Raw genomic sequence first — 15,894 nt, 5'->3', positions numbered from 1 at the left:
CGTCCCATTGTGTCGCAATGGGGAACTGCCGCAGTTCTGCAGTCTCCTCATTGTGGAGGGAAATGCTTTCCGCTTTTGCCCAGGTGTCCAAGGAGGTGCGCCAGTGTTCTGTCATGGGTGGTTCTGCGCGTTTCCAGTGTTTGGTGATTAGTCTCTTGGCCGCAATAAGGCCAAGATCCCAAAAACGGGAGGGCACTTTGTTCTGTTTGGTCCTATGGTAGAGGCCTAATAGGCATGCTTCCCATGTGTGAGGAATCGGCATTGCCGTGCTCCGCTCTAGTATCGGCAACACTGACCGCCAGTATGTTTGGATCTGCGGACATTGCCACAGCACGTGTATAAGGTCCGCCCCTCTAGTGCGCATCTCGGGCAACCTGCCGCGGCTCCTAGGAAGTATTGGTTGATCTTGTCTGGGGAGAGGTATGCTCTGTGTAGTATGTAGAACTGGATCTGCTTGAAGCGTGCGTTGCGGGGAATGTTCTTGGGGCTTGCTAGTACCACCGCCCACTCCTTGTCCGTCCAGGCTTTCCCCCTGTCTACTGCCCACTTATCTCGCAATGGTTGTAAGGTGCGTTGCGTGTGTGTTAACAGTGCTTGGGTCAGCGAGTGCACCACATGTGTGCCATTCCCCATGACATGAAGGTATTGTATCAGTTGGTGTGTGGGAGGTTCTTCAGTGATGCTTCCCCACTTTTGTGTGAATGCTCTAAGTATGGAAGCGTGTTGTAAGAACTGTCCCGCCGGTAATCCCGTGTCGGTGGCGAGTGTCGCGAAAGGGAGCAGGGCGCCGTCAGTGTACAAATCCGCCATGGTTTCTATTCCCGAGCGTGTCCAGTGCTCCAGAGTACAGGAAGGCTTTTGATACCGTGCTCTGGCCCACTTGTTTCAGAAACTCAAAAAAGGTTTATACAATACTCCACTGGAGAATGTTAGGATAAATGGAACACTGCCTCCCGTATTCCTAACTGAACGCAGCACTCGGCAAGCGTGCCCACTTTCCCTACTGCTCTTTGCTCCGACAGGTAAGCCCGTGGCAGAATGGTTCTTGAGAGACACTCAGATAATGGGTTTCTGTTGGCCTAATGGGCAGGAGGATAGCATTACACTATATGCCTATGATTTACTTATCTTCCTGCAGCTCCCACAGGGCTCTTTGTAAAGAGTGGTGGAGATGTTCTAGGTATATGTTGAAGCCTTTGGTAAATTGGAATAACGCCACGTATGTTACAATTGTGGGATTGGAAGAACGCCACGTATGTTACAATAGTGGGTTCTCCTGCCTCAGAGTGCTCTCCTTTCTCACCTTTGGGTGGAAAAATCCACTTCCAGCATCTACGAATGACCATCTCCTGTGACCCAAAATGTCACCCCTGCTACAGTGCACCCGTAAAAAACTGTAGGCATTAGCTTTGCTGCAGTTCTCCATAATCATGTTGGAACGGGTGAATACGATGTCAAGTTTAATGTCATGATATGTGCAGGCCCGACAATGCCAAAATCAGTAAATGCAATGTAAACGTATGACATTGCTTGTCACAAGGCCATTCAATGCAATGTCAATGTAATGTCAATGTAAACCGTAACTTGTGCCCTCACAGCAGCGCCAACATTAGCAATAATGATACCAATGTATTCTGTGATCCATGTTCATACAATAATAATATTGTTGCCATTAAGAAACAATCTTGCTAATACCAATATAAACAATATCAATCTATAAAATGACAAATGTATGAGTAACGATAATAATGTCGATAAAAATTATACTAGTGACTGCCATATTACTTTTAGTAGTTCTGATGAATTCACATCAGTGCTGTTGGATTCACTCTCCATCAACCCAAAGTCAGAGATACATGTTCAGGCAGGTCCTGCACCCCATGCTCACACTATCGAGTAGCAGGTCACAGGTGGGGTCCCCCATAAACCAAAGACAAACACACACCCAGGGAAATTCCTGATCGATTCCACAGATACAGTTACACCACAGCCAAGTCCAAGATAACTGGCCCCAAATAAAACCCGTTTGGGAAAAGACTCCCGTTCCTCAGAAGTACCACCAAGCTAGATACCGTATGTAGATAGGCACACTCAACCAATCGGGACACGACAGGCACATTACATGTAATGATCACGCACTACTCATGCCTGACATTTTGGAAACACACACACTGGCCCACACTAGCTCTCCTCTGAATTATAGAGCCACCTGTGTCCTTATTTGATGCCTGCGTTTGCTGATTTACAACTGAGAAACATTTTTGGAATGTAGAAAAGTATTTTACTGTACCTTATAAACTGTATAAATGAACAGCCAAAACGTTGTACATCAAGAGATTTTGAGCGGAAGCACTCTGTTCAGCCTCTCCCTGCCACAGTGTTTAATTAAACCAACTTGTTCCTGTGTTGCTAAACGCCTCTTGTCTTTTTATTTAAGGTAAATTCATATCCGAGCAACAGGGACACTCTGCAAGATGATTCCTCTCCCTAGGTAATTACATGTACTGCAAAACTACCCTTTTAACCTCTCGCCTTCTTACTTCTCCTAGTTGCAGCCTATGGTTGGTAAATATCCACGTGCTGGGTACTTCCCCAAATAGCCTTTTTGGAAATGCACTTAGTCGGTATATGAAGGTGGGCTGGCAGTACCAGATCTTAGGCTTTACTACTGGGAAGTTCAACTGGCCCCAATCGGGCAGTGGTTGTTCGGAGATCTTCATCAGGGATCATGCTGCATTTGGTTACTGTTGAGAAACCAGGGACTCAGGCCTTGTTGTATGGCGGCACCCCACTCCATATGCTGCCTCAAGCCACAAGGAACTCGATCCTGTGTTGGTGAGATGTTCTTTAACATACTAACTGGCTGAATACATTTACTTACCAAACCACGTTGTCAATTTAAAATTAGCTGAAACGTGTTACACAGGTGATGGGGTTGGAACCTGGGACCTAATAGGCAATTCAAGCTAGGGTGGTAATGGATGTGTGCAAGACCACAAAGTCCTTCTAAAAGTAGAAATTCCAGTTACACAAGTCCCAGTTTTAAACTCACCACTCCGCCACATTTTGACATACATAAGTGGATACTCGGGGCTGTCCAGGACTTTAAACCCATTAGAAATAAAATTATTAATGTAACCCTTCAGAAGTAAGGGGGTTTCAAAATTGTGTAAATCCCTGGCTTTGATGCACCAGACACACTTGGAGGTCTTTGAGCCTCCGGGGCTCTAGATGTAGAGGAGACAGACTATGACGAACACCAAGAGGCAAAGTTGGTAGCCTGGGTTTTGGCCATTCCCTCCAACATGAAATTGACTACCAACCGAGGATCCCTACACCTCATCCACATGATCTTGTTAAAACTCTCCCAGTTCCCTGCGGCTATGGCTTCTCCCTCCACCATATAACTTTCACACTACTCCCCTTATTCTGCCCATCCTTTCCCAAAACACGAATCACTACCACTCTTTACTTCTGCTCGCATGTGAAAAACAAGCTCCCTAATTACCTCTTTCTACCTCCCTCCAGTCAACAACTAAAACACAGGCTCAACCTGCCTCACCATCAAGGTCTTGCTACCACTCCACCATTGCCCTACTCATTGCATTTGCTCTCACCACATAATTTCCCTCTCACCCTCCTTTGTGTTCCGCCATCGTAATCCCCAACCCAGCCTCATCACTATGTCCCACTGCTTCTCTCCAATTTTCGCTCCCTCTTATTTCCGATCTCATTTGTAATATTTTGATCACTAACACATCTTGACATTGATAGCATAAATAAAGATTTATGAGGGTTGATGGTTAGCATAGTTTAGACAGCAGTTAAGGAGTAGACTATTCGCACAAGTTGTAACATTGGGGACGAAAAACATACATGCACAACAATACATTTCAATATTTATTAGAAGACATGCAGCATGGCATTTTACATATGTTAAGTGCATTAGGGGATACGTTTACTCTTTTATTTTCAAGTTTCAAATGTCGGTCTGTTGTCCCCATTTAAAAGTGACTTATGATGTACATATACACCTTAACACCTTATAAACAATTTCGATTACCTCTTGAGACGGGAAACTGAGCATGCAGATAATACACATACTATGGGCACCAAACTAGTGTTCGTCCCCCTTGATGAAGGGACAATACCTTGAGGGTGAAGGGGCTCAAGTAGGAAGGAGTTTTAATAGTGAGTGGGAAACTGAATGCGTCAACTTTCAGCAAAGTATAGGACATTCTATGGAAGGAACAGCAGACATCATCTACGGTGGAATGTGAGAAGGGACATGTTACTCTTTGAGGAAGAAGTTATTGGACGAGTTGTCAAGCCAGGTGGCACTCAGAGGGATGGATGAGGTGTCTTAATTTGAATTGCACAGCAGGCTATTGGGGTTGTTGATCAATTGATCTACCAGGCAGAGGAACACAATTTCAAGTTAAAATCTGCTGCTTTCTGATGATGGATTCTCTTTACTGATTCTTATCTGATGTGTCGTTTTCTGTGAGTATCTGCACTTCTTTTTTAACTGACTCTGTCTGTGCTTTCAACCCTATAATAACCTATAATAACCTGTGTTAACTAACAGCAGCTGTTTTGGAAGTAGGTATATAAAACCAATAAAATGAACCAATAAAAACAAATCTAACATTTTTTTTATAACCATGTTTTATTGGGTTTATCGGAACAAAGGATCATCCACTGAAATTTACATACAAATGACATTTTAATGAATTTGGAGTGTAGCCTCGAACCTTCCCAGTCACCAAGCATCGTTTGCATTTTACATTGGCAGTTAATAGTAAGCACATCATATTCCCCAAAATATATCATGTTTGCTGGGACACCCTCGGGCATCGTAAACTGGCTTCTCCTGGCATGCACACTAGTCGCTGCCTCTCCACCAGGTCACCAGGGAGGGGGGTTTAGGATGCTTCCATAGTCGAGCTCACTTGGCAACCCTATAAAAATCCTTTCAGAGCGGGACTCACCACTCTCTCAAAGAGGCCAAGGAGCGCCTGCTCTGGGGCCCAGTTCAACCTGGTGGCCCAGCACCAGAGATTTCATGCCCCACCCGCTCCAGAATTACATTAAACCTATACCTCTTAACATAGCACAGGACCGCAGACCTCTTTATACGGTCTAAAAAACCATTCATATTCCAAGAGAGGACTCTATTAGGGAGAAGGACTAGAAAATGACAAGGCAGGTCCAGACTTTCCAAGAATGGGGCTAGGACACTGTACAGCGGTTTGAGACTCTGCCCCACCATCAGAGCCAGTGCAGTGAAGAGCTTGTGTGTTGAAAACCTTAAAGGAAAACAATTCAAAACAACATTCCCTTTTGAATCAACATATCGCCCCTCTTCACCCATACATCCACCCTGGAAGCATCTGTTGCCCATATTAAAACATTTATATGTAAGTTTGGGGGGGGTGGGGGGGACACATGGTTAAGAAGCCCATTCGCCCATGGAGGATACATAATCTTTCCTGACAGATATATTTGACAAGCTAGAGAGGAGCCCAAAAAACACAGCACCCAGCGAAAGAACAACTTTCCACTGTCAACCAGTTTGGCGGTCAGGTCATTAGTTGTACGTTATCAATTGCGGTGGACCACATATGTTCCATCATCTCAGAGCAAGGCCTTCTTAAGGTCTCTGCTGGTGGTCGCAGGGCCATCAGATTAATGAGCCCGGCAGGCTCTCTGTGGATTTGAAGAGCACCGGAGTGTCAGAAAAGGACACCTCTGGTCCGCTGGACAGTGTTCGGTCTCTGGGCTCGTCAAGGCTTGCGTCCAGCCCCATGATGGCCCAGTCTTCCGGGATATGGTGCGTCGTTTAACGGGGGCCCGGGCCGGAAGCGGCTGTCATCACTCTCTCATGTCAGAGTCCCCAAGCCCAGCAAACGAAGTGGGCACTGCTCCATAGCCCACTCCCAAGCCTGCTCCGTAGTATTGCAGAAATAGGTGGTGGATGCAAATATGCCTGAGGTAAGCAAGTAGAGCAGCATGTAGTGGACGATAAGTGGCCATAGTTTCTGTTTGACCTCCTCGAATGAGCGGTAGCGATGCTGGACCACTTTAGTATAGTCCGGAAAGATCAGAATTTTCACGTTGGAGTGCCACAGGTCTGGTTGCGTTTGGGCCTCTTGGAGGATGGAATCCTGGTCTCAGTGGTTGAGGATTCGTGCCACCACCAGCCAGGTTGGGCCCCTAAGGGAGGCTTCAAGGTCAGTGCTCAGTGCACACGCTCCTAGACAAATCAGTGGGATAACTTGTCATCTAAAATCCAGGACTGGAACCACTCCTCTAGAAGATCGTCCATTCTGGAGCCATCCACCCCCTCCGGCAAGTCAATTAGGTGCAGGTTATTTCTCCTCAATCGATTCTCAGCACCCCCACCCACTCGTCTAGAGCCGCCACTATGGACAAGAGTCCCTACCTCCTCCTCAACTGTTGTTATTTGCATCTCGGCTTCAGTAAATCAAACCGCCACTTTGCAGAGATCTTGCCGCAAGAGGGAGAGGTCTATCTGGATGCCACCTACTTTGGACTGAACCACCTGCCTGGAGCCTGGAGTCCTACATCGCTTTAAGGATGGGTGCCAGGTCTACAGGGAGTGTGTCTGGCCAGGGCATCGGGCCGGTACCTCTTTCCCCCACAGCGCCCCTGTCAGACATTGACAAGGTGTACTAGTCTATCTTAGTTTGGGTTGCTTTAGACTGTGGGGGTCTGTCACGTCCCAGCTCCAGCTGCGAGGTGTCAGCCACAGTGGAATGGAAGGATGCCAAGTAGCTGCCTGCTCGTCCCAAGGAAGCACAAGCAGCCTGCTCCACTGCGATCAAAAGATTGTCCGCGGGTACTGGGATTGTCGCCCGCACCAAGGTGAGGCCAGGCAACCAGGAAAGGCAGATGATATTGCCAACGACTCGCTTGCCACAGGGCAGCATGAGCAGTCAGTGGCTAGCCGTGTGCGGGAGGAGGTCTCAACACAATTTAGACATAGAAATTGGGTAGAGGAGCAGTCCAAATGCAACAAATTTACATTTTGAAATAGTAATCTTATGAGTGCAGAATGATTCTAACTTTATCCTTTAGTTTTAGTACTGAGCCTTGTGTTTGGCAGACCATATATTGTCTTTAGATAGTGTCTGGAACATTTGCACTACACTTTGGACTACTGCTCAGAGTTCTAAATTCTGCCTATCCTTTAGGGATACCCACAAATTATGTGGGTTTTATGTCCCAGAGAATAAATAATAAAAGTGATGACTGCAAGTAATCTATAGTCTAGCGTGACTGGAAATGCATCCAACCAATTAACATCTGTAGAAAGTCCTACAAAAACAGGCCAAGGGACACTGATTTTTTGTTTGAATATTTTTTATTAGTTTTCCAACAATTATTGTCTATACAATACACATTCAAGGCATTGAATAAAGGAAAATATTATACATAATTCACTTCAAGCCATAACAACAATGCTGATCAATGATATTAAATAATAAGTTCCTGACACACCACAGAACTTCGACTCATTCTGCGAATTGTGCGATTGGCACTGAACTCTGTGGCAAGTGTGTTGTTGTATGGCGTTAGGTGTACCGTAAGCGGAGGCGTAGGGGTGTGGTATGGGGCGGCATGTTTTATTGCGCCTATGCGTCTATCTCTGTTTTTTCCGTCAGAGAATGTGTGATGTATACCCCTTCGCGGGATCGCCATGCATTTGGTCCGGAGTAAACAACTGTATGGATCCAATACCACATGCTCAATATTTTAAGAAATGCGTCGGGGGAGAAAATTAACATGTCCCCCGGACTGAACTAGTGATGGAAGAACAGAGAAAAGAGGGGGGTGGAGGGGGACAAGTCGTAAAGGAGAAGGATGAGGATGGCAGGACAGTGTAGTGGGAGGAGTGTCAATGTAGTTCTATTGAGGCACTGGGTCAGTGGTATGACAGTGGCTCGGGGTGAGTGTGGTCGCGGGGAGGGCAGGCTCACTCCTCGAAGGGGGTGGGAGAAGAGGTTCGACATCGCCCGGTGGGCATCAAGGCGTCAGTGTCATTGCAGTGGGGGATTCTAGGTTATCGTCGCAGCACGGCTACGCAGCAGTATCTCGTCTCCCAGTCATGCGTTGTGTTTTCCGTTTGGCCCTGGCAGTAAGGTGGTAGTGGGAGGATAATGTGCTTCTTCCTAGCCATCGTCCGGGGTCGACCCAGGGAGGGGCACCCTTAAGTGACTCCCTGATCCAGGCTCGCCTGCTGGAAGGATTGCAGGGTGTCATCCCAGAGTTGTGCAATGGGGAATTTTCTCAGTCCCGCCGTCTCCTCCCTGTGCAGTGTGATGCCCTCCCAGGCCAAGGGACACTGATGAGATACATTTGCTCTACATATACAGTCACTTTTATCCTTGTGCAACCAGCACTTCACTCCAATTCATATTCTTGTAAGCCCACTCCTTTTCAATCCAAGGGAGTCGCGTTGTGTAGAAAAAATGTAGTTTTTATTTCTTTCAAAACAAAGTGCTTCACAGCCGATGCGCTTTTCGCCTTTTGCGGGCTTCCTCAAGGTCAAATTCTCAATGTATCTGACACTATGATGGTTAGAGTACGATCTTGTCACTTTAAGCAATCCTTGGTTTGAGCTTCACCAAGATTCCATCGCAGACGCCATAAGTCTTGTCGCACCTCCATAGAGAGGTGCGACTAGACTTATGGCGTCCGCGATGGAATTTATCATGGCTCCTGGATTATAGAATACGAAGACTACTGCCTAGATTACCTGTGCTCAGATAGATTGGATTATACTATTGGTGAAGCTCAAACCAAGGATTGCTTAAAGTGACAAGAACGTACTCTAACCATCATAGTGTCAGATACATTGAGAATTTGACCTTAAGGAAGCCCGCAAAGGGCGAAACGTGCGTGGGCTGTGAAGCACTTGGTTTTGAAAGAAATAAAAATTGCATTTTTTTCTACACAACGCCACTCCCTTGGATTGAAAAGGAGTGGACTTGCAAGAATATGAAGTGGAGAGAAGTGCTGATTGCACAAGGATACAAGTGTCTGTATGTGATATGCTCTGGTGTATTTGATCTTTGATAACAAAATTATGATGAAGCATCATACAATTTGTGGGTAGGCAATAAATTGTGTTCATTACCAGACCCAACATTCAATTTCTGAGCCCAAGACACGTAACTGAGTCATGAAAAATGAGTTATATGTCAGCCAAACATTCCATACAAACTTACAGAAAGCTCAACAAAAAAAATGAGTGGTTGCAGGCACTTGGCCTTTCTCTAATCTGCATGGCATGCTCATGGCGCCCTTTCTCTTTCCCAGCTAAAACCTTGGCTGCCTAGGCTATTCCTAGTTTTTCGCTTTCAGCTGTACGCTGGGTCACAGAATCCCTATTCCACCCTTCTGCTTACCAAAGATCCCTCCTGTCATCACAAATACCAGCCTTTCATATACTTCTCTCCTGTCACTTCTCAGCCAAACCTGATCACAGCTGAAATTTTAACCGTAAAACTCCCAAGCCCCTGCCCGATGGGGAGCTGGAAGAAGAGTGATCAAGGGACATGGAGAAGCAAGTAAGAGAGAAGCTATACACCGCTGCCTTCATCTGTTAGCTACTGAAAACTGAGCTTGCAGACTCACTAAGCATATTTGGTACAGAAGCTAAGCATTCTGACTGACTGAGAGGATCCCTGGGGTGCTAATACATAGTGCAAATCATGTGGTGCATTGAAAAAAGTGAGCAATAAGGTTCATAGGTACCTTAATTCTTGAACTTGAATCAGAACCCCGATGGCCTCTTCATACTTTCTAATGGCAGGAGCATAGCGACAACCTTTAAAATCCTCATTCCCTGCGGCTTTAAGAATCTCTGCATATGTAAACGGGTCCATGCTTTCAAAACAAAGGAAAAAGACAAAAACTCAGTACATCTACAAATATATTCACCACTGCATAGTTTGGAATTTCAAGAGATATTCTTGACAACTTTGTTCAGTTTCTGAAGACACTTTCAGCCTTGCTATTGTTCAGTAATATATTTAAGACTACTATTCATCACGTGCTTGGTTTTAAATGTATTGACATATGTTAATACTTCAACGTTAACCACTCAATGATTGTTTATATGGAAAGAGTTAATTGTGTATTAGCAGATTATCCAAGGGTATCAGAGCGCAATGCATAAAATAGAAGCAGAATGATTACAGTGATACATTGAGCAGGCAACATTAACACAAAGAATGTTAGAAAGTTGAATTAATTATATTGGATGTTATGCTAAAATTGATGGGTTTACATTTTTCTAAAGTCATTTTGAAACCACAGATTTAGCTTTCAACTTTTGAAACGTGATCTCAAATGAATCTTCTGCTGACAGAGCAGGTACTGTGCCACTCAGATGCAGTGTCTCTACTTAAAGGTGTTGGTGGCTTCTCACACTTCCCACTAGCGTGCATTCCTTACCATGTCCTGTACTGGAAGCAGGAAAATATTACCAATGGGAAAAGGAGAAAAGCTAGGGAGCCAAAGAGTGACACATAAATCCATGTACATCCATTGCAAACTGGTTATTTACTGTCGAACACCAACCGACACATAGACCCACTGGAATAACAAACACACATCTAAGTTAGGATGAGAATGGAACATGTGCCTGTCCTGGATTCACCATTGTACTAATGTAAAGAGTAAATATTTGGCAACAGTTTCCACTCTTGAGTTCCTGCAGAATCGTGCACAAAGTCCAGACAACCAGAAGCAGTAGTACCACTATCACTGGACATTACCTCCAGATTTAAGGCCACCATGGAAAAGAATTAGGAATCAAATTCGTTACTGTGCCCGGTCACAGCAACTGGAATTGGGTGTCAAAAAGGAAGACAAAAACATATAGCTTGAAACTATTTTTGTTCACTGCCTGAGCAAGAAGGAGGGTGGAATAGAAGCCACCTTCAAAGCGAATGTGTACTCGTTTTTAGAAGTGCAGAGTTGCAATGTACTGACAGTCCCTTGTTATTCCTCTGGGTTGCATTCTTTAGGTACTTTGTATGAAGAGATTTCCTAGGCTAGGTATATAATGGAGGAAGAAAAAGTACAAGTCCCAGTCACTGGCTCGTCCAGAGTTAGTGTGATTCCTGTGCAAATGTAGTCTCTGTCCCAGTATCAGTTCCTATCCAGTGTGTGTAAGTCTCCCACACTTATGGTGCCTGCGTCACCCAACAATGTATGTGCCCCTCCCTGGTGTCCGATTATTCACTTTCCCACTGTGCCCAGTGAATGTCAGTGTATGAGTTTCCCTGCTCTAGGGCCATAATCTTCGTGGTCCCAAGGTGAGTGCCTGCCTGCCTCGGTGTTAGTGTATTCTGTGTCACATTGTTAGTGTGATCCTGTCCTGACAATAGTATAGTCCATGTCCCAGGGCCTCTATCTCTATCTGTTTACTTATTTTTCATGCTGTGTTTTTTTATCTCTGGTTTTCTTCTTTACTGCCTGCCTACTATGTAATGCCTTTTCCTTCTGTTTTTTACAATGTGTATGTAAAGCGCTCTGATACCTACGGGTCAAGCTAGATCTATATAAAACTTTTAAAATAAAGATAAAATAAATAAAATGTTCCGATTCCCCCCCTTATCCGTACTATCTGCTTTTTATTTTGCAGGTCTTAATAAATCCTGCAAACAATATGCAGTGCTGACATCACTCGTACTACGGGCTCAGGGCAAAAATGCAGCATAACTATTACCACAAATTTGACTCCTAAATCATGTCAGTCAGTGTTGTAGCAAGAGGGGAAGACCTGTCTCCTCTCTATCAAGGAACCAGAGTCCCTGCATTGAGAAGCTTCTGAAAGAAGACCCTCAAAAGCAGATTCAGTGGCTTAAATTGATTGTAATTTGCGTGATCAGGATACAACAGTATTTCAGATGTCTCAAACAGTTCCAAATAAGGTGTAAGTGAGTAGCTTATCTAGCCATGTTTCATCTTTGCGTTCTAGCACTTCTAGGTCTGCACTTAGAGTGAGAAAAGCAAAAATACAGTTATATATTGTAATGGAAAAGGCAGGACTGACTTACACGCTCAGTTGGGCGGAAGGCCCCGTCAAATATTTGGGGATGTGGTTGAGCAGAGATACCCAGGAGTTATGGACAATGAACATTGGTCGCGCAGTTACCTGGCTAGAGGGGGGGAATTAAAATTTGGTCCCAACTGCCATTGTCCCTAGCAAGACGAATATTAATTGCTATAATGATCGTTCTCCCTAAATTTCTGTATATTTTTTGTAAACGTTCCTCTCATACTCATCCAAGCATTCTTTCACACTATACGCTCACTGCTGATATCATGAGTGTGGGCGAGAGGGCAGGCCAGAGTAGTTTGGGAAATACTGACACTTCCACAGAGCCAGGGAGGACTGGGTGCGCCTGACTTTCCGCTATACGCATACTGCGCACAAGCGCAATTCCTCCATTTTTGGGTACACTCGACCCCCTTCCAGCCTCACGTGGCGGTCGAGTGTGAAAAAGCTGCGGCCACCCCCTTAGAGGGACTAGGAAAAGAGCCAATATGAAGCTATCGTTTTCCCCCCGCAAATGCCCAGTTAGAAGGGCAAGGCGCCATAGAGCGGGCTCGTAGGCTTGGCATCAGCAACTACGCAGATTTATACCAGGAAGAAGGGTTCATGGGCCCGACAGATTCGCCACCCCCTAACGTCTCTGACACGCTGCTATACCACTGCATTTGGGTGGTCTGCCAACAGATACACAGCGCATTTCCGGGATCCCCCTCAGGTACTTCAGGCCGTAGAGCTCATATTTACTACTTCCTCAGCGCACAAGTTGATTACCAGACTCTACTCATCCATGCAAACACACTATCCAGTGATAATACAAAAACACGGAGAACAGCTGAACACTGAGTTGAACCCACAGTTCACAGAAGAGGAATGGCATTTTTGTTGTGCACAACTCGAGCAACTGTCTCCAAACTACAAACTCCGGCTAATCCACTTTAAATTTAGAAATCAATATTATAGAACGCCTATTCAACTGTTTCGTATGGGCATCAGGCCCAATGCGGAGTGTTGGAGATGTCATACAGATAAGGCAACTTTTCTGCACCTGGCATGGGAATGCCCCCAGATTGCAGAATATTGGAAAGAGATCTTTAAGAAAATAAGCGAAATACTTGTGATGAACACAGAGCCATGGGCAGTAGTGGGATTATTGGGGTTTGTGAAGGACACGCCAGTGAAGGTCTGCTGATTACTAGCTATGCTGTTACTATTGGCAAAACGCAGGGTAGCCATGAGATGGGGCAGATCAAACCCTCCTCTGCTTAAAGACTGGATACATGATGGCACATTTTGTCAAGAAAAGCGTAATGCCTTTTGTGAACAAATGCCCAATGGTGTCTTGACCAAAGGACATTTGGGGTCAGTTTGCCACCTTGCTGAGAGTGTCCGAACAAAATTCACCAGAAACTGGTGAATTGTCTCATGCTGGTTAAATTGTTTAATAGATAAGCCAACTAGGCTTTCATGCACGGGAACTGGCCATGCCTAATATGCTGATTCCCTATGATGACCTCCTATTTGAATGATATGTGGTCTACACAGTACGGAATATGCTACTTACCAGTATGCATCTGTTCTTGGCATGTAGGGCTGCTGACATTCATATCTTTGCATAGATCGCCGCCTAATGTTGGGTCCGGATGATTGCACCTTGTTGTCCTGGAAGAGTCTTCGAAGTATCACGATAGGTGACTCCTCCCCTGGACTACAGTGCGCATGAGCATCTTCTCCATCCTCAGATTGTTTTTTGCCATTGTGGCAAAGATGGAGTATAGAAAAGTAAGAGATGTCCATGTAAATGTATGTAGAAAAGTACTGCAGCTGTGACAGGCACCGGGGAGGAGGGTGGGCGATATGAATGTCAGCAACACTACATGCCAAGAACAGATGCATACTGGTAAGTAGCATATTCCGTTCGAGGCATGTGGGCTGCTGAATTCATATCTTTGCATAGACTGTATAGCAGTATTTCCTCTAGCGGTGGTCACCTGTACCAGCTGCAGCAGTTTGGAAAAGAGTTTTTAAGACAGCCTGGCCCACAGCAGCTTGCTGCTTTGATTGAACATCTACACAGTAGTGTTTAGTGAAAGTGTGTATGGTAGACCATGTAGCTGCCTTACATATCTCTTCTAGGGGAATGTTTCCTAGGAATGCCATGGATGCCCCCATTTTACGCGTTGAATGTGCTTTTGGGGGAACGGTTAGAGTGCGTTTAGCTTTTTGGCAGAGCCCTTTTTACATCTAGTGTGTGTAGGACTCTCTCAGCCACTGACTGCGGGTTTTGGAAGAAAACTGGCAATTCTATGGACTGATTGATATGGAAAGCGGATATTACTTTTGGCATAAACTTAGGGTTAGTACGAAGCACTACCTTATTGTTATGTATTTGCATAAAAGGTTCTTGAATGGTTAATGCTTTTAGCTCATTCACTCTCCTGAGGGAAGTAATGGCAATCAAAAAAGCCACCTTCCAAGTTAGAGATTGTAATTCACATGAATGTAGTGGTTCAAACGGAGGTCCCATTAGTCTGGTAAGTACTATATTTAAGTTCCAGACTGGTGAAGGTGGGTGCTTTGGAGGGATTATCCTTTTAAGTCCTTCCATAAAAGCTTTGATTGGGGGTACTTTAAACAAAGACATATGTTGTCTATTTTGGAGGTAAGCTGCAATAGCAGCAAGATGTAGTCTTATAGAAGAGTATGCCAAATTGCATCTTTGAAGATGCAATAGGTAACAGATAATGTTTTGGATGGAAGCATCTAATGGGTTGATTTGGTTATTTTTGCAACAAATTACGAATCTCTTCCATTTAGCTGCATAGCATGCTCTAGTAGTTGGACGTCATGCCTCCTTGATAATGTTCATGCAATCGGGAGGCAAATTAAGGTACCCAAACTCTAAGACTTCAGGAGCCAGATTGCTAGGTTCATCTGATTGGGATCTGGGTGCCTGATTTCTCCATGGTTCTGAGTTAAAAGATGTGGCGAGAGGCGCAGTCTTTGGTGGGGAACCACTGAGAGTTCTAGGAACGTTGTGTACCATGGTTGTCTTGCCCATGTGGGAGCAACCAGGATCATTGTGAGTGACTGCTACCGTAGTTTGCGTGCCACCAGCGGAATCAGTGGGGCTGGTGGAAAAGCGTACGCAAATCTGCCTGACCAGTACATCCATATCGCATTGCCCTGTGACAACAGATGTGGGAACCTGGCGGCAAAGTACTGGCATTTTGAGTTTTCGTTTGTGGCAAACAGGTCTATCTCTGGATGCCCCCATTGCTGAAAGAATGGTTTGAGAACCTGAGGGGGAATCTCCCATTCGTGTAGCTGTTGGCTGTGCCTGCTTAACAGATCTGCTACTTGATTGTCTTTCCCCGGCAGGTGTTCTGCTAGGAGAAAGATGTTCTTTGGAATTGCCCACCTCCATATGCTCTGTGCTAGGTGAGATTACTGTGGAGAGTTTGTCCCTGCCTGCTTCTGTATGTAATACAAGGCAGTCATGTTGTCCGTCCGGATCAACACAGTCTTGTTGTACAAATACTTCTGAAAAGCTTTCAGTGCTAGAAATACTGCGAGCAACTCTAAGTGGTTGATGTGCAGTGTTTTTTGTTTGATTGTCCAGAGCCCTTGAACTGTGAATTGAAGTAGGTGGTCTCTCCAACCTGTCAGTGATGCGTCCGCTGTTAGTACTACTTGTGGAACCGGCTCTTGGAACAGTCGCCCCTTGGAAAGGTTTTGTGGGTTCCACCACTGCAGAGAGTTGTAAGCACGACTGTCCACCAACACTAGGTCTTTTAATTGTC

General features: G+C 45.2%; 1 protein-coding gene across 2 annotated transcripts in view; it reads right to left on the bottom strand.

Moving 5' to 3' along the window:
* Nucleotides 1-15,894, bottom strand: part of TRANK1 (tetratricopeptide repeat and ankyrin repeat containing 1) — a 1,265,441-nt gene that overhangs the window by 1,131,518 nt on the left and 118,029 nt on the right. For both annotated transcript variants that reach the window (XM_078688288.1, XM_078688286.1), the window contains one exon: nucleotides 9,784-9,915. In XM_078688288.1, the coding sequence (XP_078544414.1) occupies nucleotides 9,784-9,914 (131 nt within the window). In that variant the 5' untranslated portion in view covers nucleotide 9,915. The remainder of the gene's footprint in view (nucleotides 1-9,783; nucleotides 9,916-15,894) is intronic.

Source organism: Lissotriton helveticus, chromosome 4_1, assembly GCF_964261635.1.
Source record: "Lissotriton helveticus chromosome 4_1, aLisHel1.1, whole genome shotgun sequence".
Lineage (NCBI taxonomy): Eukaryota > Metazoa > Chordata > Amphibia > Caudata > Salamandridae > Lissotriton > Lissotriton helveticus.
Note: the sequence above shows the minus strand (reverse complement) of the source record. Positions and strands in the feature narration are given on the sequence as shown.